Consider the following 9412-nt stretch of genomic DNA (forward strand, 5'->3'; position numbering starts at 1 on the left):
CTGGTCTAAAAAAGAAGTGTGATTTCGCGGACTGTACAATTCTTGGTGATTTTGCGTACATAAGCTATCTATGTTTATTTATTTATCCATGGTAGAAATCCTAAAAACTCTTGATGCATTAAATCTTTTTTTAAAGATAATAAATATATTTTATTCAGGTGTTTTAACCCTTCCTTGGTCCCAGCCTCCAACCTCAGCATGTGTAGAGGACTCCTTAGGTAACAATTCACCCCAGTCTAAAAGTTGCATGATCAGTGCCGGTATAACAAGTACTGTATATACATTCAGTCGTACTGTCCAGTCCATGCACCTCCGAACCTTCAGTAAAAGTAAATTCAACCTAAAGTCTGACCGCGTCAACCTTGTTGCACCGGCTAGTCCTATTGAGTGTCTGCTTTATTTACCCAATGTCCGTGCGATACAGTACAAACTAGGACCGGAAAGGTTGACCCGGCTCAGGATAGTCGGGAATTCAAATGTACTACGGCTGTTCGTGAGTCGGGCTACTCAGTGTAGAGTAGACCCAGCATGTCTTATGTAACGTAGTCCGGCAAGATGAAAGTGCAATTAAATTCACGCGTTCAATCAGACATCTTCATTGTCTTCCCCACAAAAGATAAGACTGTAAGTACGACTTGTAACTCTTCAGATTTCAAGGTTAGATTTAATCTTCTGCCTTGAATTTAGACTTAATATGCGTATATTTAATGATTTATACAAGATATAAATTCGTTTACAGTTGCAGGGAATCATAAATATTAGTAAACAGACAGTATGTATTACCTACAGTCGTCTGTGTAGTAGGGATGGTTTTACAGAAATGTTTAATGTTTTTTAGACTTTAAAAGGGTTTACGACAGTATGCACATGTGTTTCCCATAGAAGAAAATATAAGGCAAAAACGATTGTTTTAAGACTATCGTTTTGGGTTTTTAATACAATAGTTTTTGGGTAATTTTTGCTAAATATTTTTAATTATGATAACAAATTTGCATGTTTGATAAAAGCCTTCTCAGAGTGTCGTAAAACCTTTTAGAAGTCTAAAAATATTAAATGTTTCTGTAAAACGAATCTACCTATTGCCCATCACTATGATAATCTCGTCATTATCTTGGAGTAAAAAAAGGACTTATTTGTTAAACAAAATGGTTAAAATCAGGGTGGTGGGGGTCAGCGATATTGAGTTTCCACAATAAACCTTTTATTTAAGTCAAAAAAGGTTCGCGGATTTTCAAGAATTTAAATTTTTTTACAAAATTAAAAACCTTTAAAACGCATTTTTTTAATTTTTATCATTCGTAAAGCATCCCTGTGGTCACGTGATGTCCCACAAAAAAATAGGGCCCGATCGGTTTAGCCGTTTTGACGTTTATTGGATACAAACAAACAGACAGACAAACAGAGAGACAAGCCAAATTTATATATAGAAGTAACTAAGCCGTAGTAATGTTGACATGAAGTTACAAAACTTGAGGTAAAACTTGTCAATTCCAAGAAAACTCGTAAAAAAGGTATCTTATAAACGAATCTGAGGCGATACAAGTACTTGGGCGCCCTTTTGACACCCCCAAATATTTTATTGATGATTTATAGAATCTATTTATAAATCTAAATTATACTAAAACCGTTTTAATATCTTGTAAAAACGTTTTAAAATTATATGTTCATTCATGGATAAATATATAATCGTAATTATAAATTGAAATCATTATAAATCAATGCAAGCTACAATTGAACAATGTTTGTAAATGAAAAGATTTCATAATACATTTAAATTGTGAATTCTTATCATGAAACATAAAACATATGCATTTAAACAGGAAGATTGTGACAAAAAACCACATTGTGACCCCTAAGAATACCCCACTGTGGGGGGGGGGGTTACATTTTATTCATTGTATTTCTTAGGTCGTGTGGCCTGTTTGCCAAGTATCCCAATATTCTCTTTGATTTTCTCCTTCCTCTCCATTATTAAATCTCTTTTCGACCTAAACATTCATCCTCTTCTTCAAGGTTAGACATTTTCAGATTTTAGGGTTTTAATATTTTTTAAACATTCATCCTCTTCTTCAAGGTTAGACATTTTCAGATTTTAGGGTTTTAATATTTTTTTTGCGATGTTTAACTAGTTTAGTAAAGATAATATGATAATTTTCGAAACATAAAGAACGATAGTTCTTAAACTGTTTTTAAGAAAAAAAAAACATTTAGATGTCAATTTTATTAATTAAAAATTATCATTAATAGCTTTGTCTGATCAAGTATGAATTAGTATCTATGTTTATGTTTCTTTAAACTGTTTATTTTGATTTGTGGTTTCTCGCATTTCTTCCTTATAAGTGCAATGTATGAATTAAAAGAATTAAACACTTTTTGAACCCGAAAAACAGATACACTTACTTGAAACAGATACACTTACTTGATACACAGATACACTTACTTGATACACAGATACACTTACTTGAAACTTACAGTTCCAATATAATCAAAAACAGATACACTTACTTGAAATTAAACTTACAGTTCCAATATAATCAAAAACAGATACACTTACTTGAAATTAAACTTACAGTTCCAATATAATCAAAAACAGATACACTTACTTGAAATTAAACGTACAGTTCCAATATAATCAAAAAGCCTAACGGGGGTCGATTATTACAATTCCACATGATGTTCACTCGTAGATATTAAAAAAAAGACTTCTTTTGACTTCTTTTGCAAATCAAAATACGTAATTCTGATTTTTCTTTTATTTTTACATGGCAATTTTGATTTTTAGAAATTTGATTTCTCTTAGTTGTTAAGATTGACAATAAAAACGTATTTAATTCCATAAATATTGAGATTGAAAAAAAAGGCCTCTGCAGTCTGCACACAATAATAACAATGATAACTACAATACTAATTATGATTATTGTAATTTAGCAACAACAAATTTTTCTATTTTTATTTAGGTTTTCACAACAATGCGAAGAATTTCAAGGAATTGGAATTGAAAATAAAAAAATTATAATTTATTAATATCAAATATTTCCAATCTGTCGGTCATTTCTAAGAATAGTTGTATGTTTATATGGCCCCGTAAAATGTATATCACAGTAGAACATATTTTGTTCTTTTTGTATCAAAATCATAAAATTCTCCAAGTTGCATTTTTTTTTAATTGTTCAGTTTATGATTAACTTATTACAAACGGAGAACCAATAAGACAAAATATATTATGATATTAAGAGTCTGGCATAAAATAAATAATAAGAATGATATAATCCCAATTCCATGAAATTGTAGTTTAGTTTACATTTCTTCCTCTGCTCATTTCCCTTCTACCTTTGCAGTACAGTGTTCAGGTAAAAGAGTCAATCAATAAAGTTTTGTAAAATCCATTAATCAATCAAACAAATTGAAGAAAAAAATGTATTGAAATTAAACTGGTTTTTGACCAAGAGTCAGAAGAAGAGGCGGTTACTCGAGCTAATATTTACAGGGCCAAAAAATTGTTTAGAATTACTTAATTATTCTTAAAATAATTTCAAATTCTAAGAAACATTCTATCAGTTTAAAAAATTCATTTAAAATCAAATTTGAGTAAAAACAAACCAAACCAAATGGGAATATTTATTCTTCGATTAAATGTTCTTTTTTACCGTGTCCATGTATTAAAAAAATATTTTTCTTTTTCTTCTTTTTTCCGCAAATATTTTTGTAAAAAACGTGAAAACAAAAACAGGTGCTTTAATTAGAGTAGGTTAAAGGAGAAGTTTACAAAATACTGCAGATGTGATCTTCTAGTTTTCTTGTAAACATTGATAAAGATTTTAGAACGCAATAATCTTGTTAAAAAATTATAAAGATTGTAGGAAGCAATGATAAAGATTGTAAAAGCAATGATGAAGATATTGTAAACAATGATAAAGATTGCAAGAAACAATGATAAAGATTGTAGAAAACAATGATAAAGATCTTGTGATCCATGGTATAGATTGCAGGAGACAATTATAAAGATTGTAGAAAACAATGATAAAGAAGATCTTGAAATTAATGAAAAGATTTATAAAGCAATGATAAAGATTTTAAGAAACAATGATAAAGATCTTGTAATCTATGATAAAGATTGTGGGAAACAATGATAAAGATTTTGTAATCAATGATAAAGATTGTAAAAAGCAATGATAAAAATTGTTGGAAACAATGATAATGATTGTAGGAATCAATGATAAAGATTGGAAAAGCCTGCATTGCTAATGTTGTATTCGGGACTAGTTCTGAAAGGTGAACAGTCCCTGAATATACTGAGGAATCTAGATATAGTCAGAAACAACAGCATGCTGAGGTTGGTGTTTAGTAATCCAGCCTACATTGGAAGCTCTGAAGATGAGGTTTAGTCCCAATACCCTGACTTAAGTTTCCGATACTGGGTTTAATCCCAATACCCTGACTTAAGTTTCCGATACTGGGTTTAATCCCAATACCCTGACTGAAGTTTCAGTCTCTTTAATTATATAACTGTATGAGTGCATGGTTTGTATTGTTAACATGGTGGTAGAAAAATACACATTTATAACCTTTACATAGTACGTAGACCAAGGGGCGCTGCTATTAAATGTTTTCTCAATCTAAAAGATGTTTTATCTCAAAATGTTGTTACTGTAATCGATATTTTCCTTAAGGCTTAGTCACAAGGATCTTTTATTTGTATACCGTACACTGTAAACTGCACGCTATTCACTGTACACTATATACTGTAAACTGTACACTGTATACTTTATGCTGTCAACTGTGTACTGTATAAAGGTTACTTTATACTGTGCACTGTATACTGTATATGTACTGTAAAATGTATGCTGTATAATGTAATGTACACTGTATACTGTATAGCGACACCGTACACTGTATACTGTATACTGTATCATGTACACGGTATACTGTATCCTGTACACGGTATACTGTATACTGTACACTGTATGCTGTACACTGTATACTGTATTCTGTACACGGTATACTGTATACTGTAACCTGTACACTGTATACTGTACACTGTATACTGTACACTGTATACTGTACACTATATACTGTACACTGTATTACTGTATACTGTATACTTTATACTTTAAACTGTANAATACGAGACGGTTATTTTGATAATGATTTTGACATATTTAAACAAAAACAATTTTCACTTACATTAGAGAATTGATTACCACAAAATAAATCTAAACATTATAAAAGAATTTAAATTATAAGAAAAATTAGAATGATGAAAGATTGAGCAAAGAAAAACAGGTACTTCAGAGTGCTGTAGCTTTAAAAAGCAAGTGTTAATCTCTGCAACATTTTTATTATTTCCTTTATAGACCAGTTGCGGAGATCTCTTAAATGAACCTATAACCAGGACCGCCATTTTGGAATCAGCTGATGTTAGAACAAATGATGTAAGAACAGCTGATGTAAGAACAGCTAATGTTAAAACAGCTGATGTTAGAACAGCTGATGTAACTACAGCTGATGTAAGAACAGCAGATGTTGGATCAGTTGACGCACAAAAAGAAGCAACCGTTGAATGTGCAGCGATTGTAGAGGAGTTTAAAGGAACTGTCAATATACCCTTAGAAATGAATCCAGTTGGAGAGTCTGATGGGACTTCTGTTCTTGCCTCTGTTGAAGTACATAAAACACACGTTGATAAAGACAGGCCTGAAGCTGATGAAGTTGATGAAGAAGGAGTTGATCAAGTTGATGGACCTTCTTCTTTATTAGTTTGGAATGGTCAAGAGTGGACAAGGTATGATAAGAAGATGTGTTATTACTTTTCAGAAAATCTAGAAGTATCTGCGATGTTAACAGCATTTTATTTTTGTATTTATTTCTTTTATTGCACGTTGTGCAAATTAATTTTTATTCCTAGTGTCAACCAAGGGTGTAATGCTAGGAAAATTAATTGCGGTCGCGTATACTCTGCTTACATATTGAAACCAGTTCTCTTTGGGCGGAATTTGTAAACAAGAATAGATGCATCAGTGTTCGTTTAGTATCCGAGGAGTTTAAAAGCAGTAAATTTGATAATTTTGATAATTCACATAATAGTTTCCTATGACCAGAATATTTCATTGATTTTTTTTATGTGAAAGATGGATCCCATGTCAGGCTGTAACATCCGTCTTGTGTTTACATTACCGCCCAGAGACAGTACACTGCAGTAAAAAAGATGCGTACATTTCTGAAATAACTTTCCTTGCATTAAATCCTTGGTGTCAACCAAAGAATTAAAATGTAAAGATAGTTATTTCAGATGTTTACGCATCTTTCGTACTGCAGTGTACTGTCTATGGGCAGTAAAGTAAACACGAGACGGATGTCACAGCCTGACATGGGATCCATTTTACATAAAAAATCAATGAAATATTCTGGTCATAGAAAACTATTATGTGAATTATTAAAAGTTATCAAAACTAAATGCTTTTATCCTACTCGGATACTAGAGTAACACTGATCTGATGTATCTATTCTTGTTTACAAATACCGCCCAGAGAGAACTGCTTCCATTATAAACGCAGAGAATACTAAACAGCAAATAACTTTCCTAACCTTATAACCTTTGTGCCAACACGGTTGCAACGGTATAGAGGAAATTTGCATTTGATGTCTCTGGGCCCTTTCTTAAAGGGACTGTAAGCGTAATTTTAAGGGATTCAAAGAGAGCAATACCCACATTCACAACGGTACCCGGCTTTAAAAGCTTTGTCTGATCAAGTATGAATCAGATATCAATATCAATAAATTTATAGTTTTAAAAACAGATTATTTTGGATCATGTTTTAGTTTTCTACTGAAAACATATAGGAATCATCAACACTTTTAAACTTAGTAAAACGACAATATCTTCCACAATATCGATCAGATAAAGGTTTCAAGGGTACCTTTGCAAGAATTGGAAGGTCCCTTAAAACTACACTGTCAGTCCCTTTAAACAATTAAATTTATTTTGTATCTAGGAGTGTGCATTGTGCAAGAAATATAAGGTTTTATATCTTTAAAAAAACATGCTTCCATAGGGTGCCTATTGCCTACTGCTTATTATTATTTTCATTCAGTCGAAGTATGATTGAAGGATCTCCAAAGAACGAGAGATCCTATACCTCCTACGCTAAATCAGTTTCTTACGAGGGATCAAGAACGGAACCAACACTTGGAGAGATTAGAATAATAGGTGAAAGAAAGACAATTAGAGAAAAAAGACAGACGCACATACAGACAGAAACCAAGATAGACAGACAGACATATAGCTACAGGGCCGGTGTCTAAAAAAACGGAAAATAAGGGTCTGCAATCGGATTTTCAAGATTAAACCCATTGTTAAAATCTACGTACAATTTCCAATTCAATAAGTTCATTTTTAGGCTAGCAGATATAAAACTGACAATATTATAGACTCCTAAATTTTCCAACTGGAGTGAGTAATTTGGTAAAAATAAGATAAGCTCCGTTTACACAATTTTGTATAAGGGTCTACAGACTTGACTGTAATCGGATTGAGACCATTTTTTATATTGAATTTCCGATTCAATGATTTAAATTTTAGGCTTGTATATAGATCTGAAAAAAAAACAAGTTTATAGGCTCCTAAAGTTTCCAACTGGAGCGAAGTAAAAAGTCAAAGATAATCTCCGTTTGCACAATTTTATATTCAATGTTAGGTTACAGTTTATTACAGTACATTTGTTATTTTTAGATCTAGAATTGTCTAAAATTGGGCTCATTTAATCGAAAATTGTTCGTAGAAAATGGACTCAATCTTAAAAGTCCGTTTACAAACAATTGTCTGCATAGACCCTTGACTTATGTGCAAACAGAGATTATCTTTTACTCATTCCAGTTGAAAACTTTAGGAGCCTAAAAAAATTTTCATTTATTGTACGTAGATTTTAGAAATGGTCTCAATTTTGAAAAATCCGATTACAAACGAGTCTGTAGACCCTTATTCACTGTTTTTTTAGACACCCTGTAGATAGATAGATAGATAGATAGATAGATAGATAGATAGATAGATAGATAGATAGATAGATAGATAGATAGATAGATAGATAGATAGATAGATAGATAATAGATAGATAGATAGATAGATATATTGATAGATTGATAGATAATTGTCTAGATATCCCAATGGAGGAGAACCCTTCTATCCTGATCAACTCTATCCTGGGTATATTCTACCCTGTATACTTTATCAACCTAAACCCAAGTCTACCAAAGTACTCTAGTTTACCCCGGGAACTTCTCAATAAACAGCTGACAACCATTAGATCATTAGGTACTGCCTGATTATACACAGGGTTACCCACAAAAGATGAGACTGTAAAGACGACCTAAAACTCTTGAATAAGACCTAAGGTTGAATTAAGTCTTCTAATAGCTTATTAAATGATTAAATGATTTAACAAAGAAAGAAATAAGTTTACAGTTGCAGGGAATCATGAATATAATAAAGTTGACAGTATAAATTCCGTACAGTCGTCGTCTTTTCCTTTATAGGTAACCCTGTAACTTACACCTACAAGGAAATGTATGTTGTCCTAAAAGGAAATGTATGTTGTTCTAAAAGGAAATGTATGCTGTTCTAAAAGGAAATATGCATGTTGTTCTAAAAAGAGATGTATGTTGTTCTAAAAGGAAATGTATGTTGTTCTAAAAGGAAATGTATGCTGTTCTAAAAGGAAATGTATGTTGTTCTAAAAGAAAGAAAATAAAGAAAATATTAATTGTTGAATCCATTTAAAGGGACTGTAAGCGTAATTTCTAGTTACCCTCCATACAAAGATGGCGATGCTCGATTTACAACGGTACCATTGAAACCTTAATCTGATCAAAATTGTGGAAGATACCCTCGTATTTCTTGACTCGAGAAGTGTTTATTTCTGTGAATTTCTTCATTGCTTCTGATGAGAAAGAAATGCTCGCAAGTCACCTTCGCAGAGAACCCACAAATAGAAACAATTAATTTAAAGAAATAAAAACATGGAAATCTAATTCATACTTGATCAGACAAAGCTTTAATGTGTACCGTTGTGAATCGGGCATTGCCATCTTTGCATGAAGGATCACTTCAAATTACGCTTACAGTCCCTTTACAGGGATCTAAAGGAATTATTCAACTATTTGAATTGACGTATTTTAACACGTGATCAAGGGTAGGGAGGCCAGCCACAATGATTCTCGTCCGAGCCACATTCTCCGGACGTGGTTTCGAGGATTGTACATATAAAAAAATAATAGGGTTTCTAGGTGGCTCGGGCGAGAAAATGAGAAGAGTGTGGCCCGGGCGAGAAATTGTTGTGGTTGGCCTTCCTTCCCTCAATTTGTTATAATAGAAACATAGAAAAGAAGAAAGAGAGAAAGTATATAGGACAAGTCCTAG

At 32.2% G+C, this 9412-nt stretch overlaps 2 protein-coding genes across 4 annotated transcripts in view; both read left to right on the forward strand.

Moving 5' to 3' along the window:
* Positions 1-3506, forward strand: part of LOC111712514 (uncharacterized) — a 12037-nt gene extending 8531 nt beyond the window's left edge. For 2 of the 3 annotated variants that reach the window (XM_023487151.1, XM_023487150.1), the window contains exons 9-12: positions 159-218; positions 1909-2013; positions 2958-2986; positions 3292-3505. In XM_023487151.1, the coding sequence (XP_023342919.1) occupies positions 159-218; positions 1909-2013; positions 2958-2986; positions 3292-3354 (257 nt within the window). In that variant the 3' untranslated portion in view covers positions 3355-3505. Of the gene's footprint in view, positions 1-158; positions 219-1908; positions 2014-2957; positions 2987-3291 lie in introns of all 3 variants that reach the window. The other variant, XM_023487152.1, reaches the window with a different exon arrangement.
* Positions 3507-4325: 819 nt separating this feature from the next.
* LOC111712513 (uncharacterized) overlaps positions 4326-9412 on the forward strand; it is a gene marked incomplete at its 3' end in the record, with an annotated part of 15902 nt that continues 10815 nt past the window's right edge. The window contains 4 exon segments of the mRNA XM_023487149.1: positions 4326-4379; positions 5355-5782; positions 7092-7207; positions 8153-8308. Of these exon segments, the coding sequence (XP_023342917.1) occupies positions 4326-4379; positions 5355-5782; positions 7092-7207; positions 8153-8308 (754 nt within the window).

This window comes from Eurytemora carolleeae, unplaced genomic scaffold (genome assembly GCF_000591075.1).
Source record: "Eurytemora carolleeae unplaced genomic scaffold, Eaff_2.0 scaffold1260, whole genome shotgun sequence".
NCBI classification, from domain to species: domain Eukaryota; kingdom Metazoa; phylum Arthropoda; class Copepoda; order Calanoida; family Temoridae; genus Eurytemora; species Eurytemora carolleeae.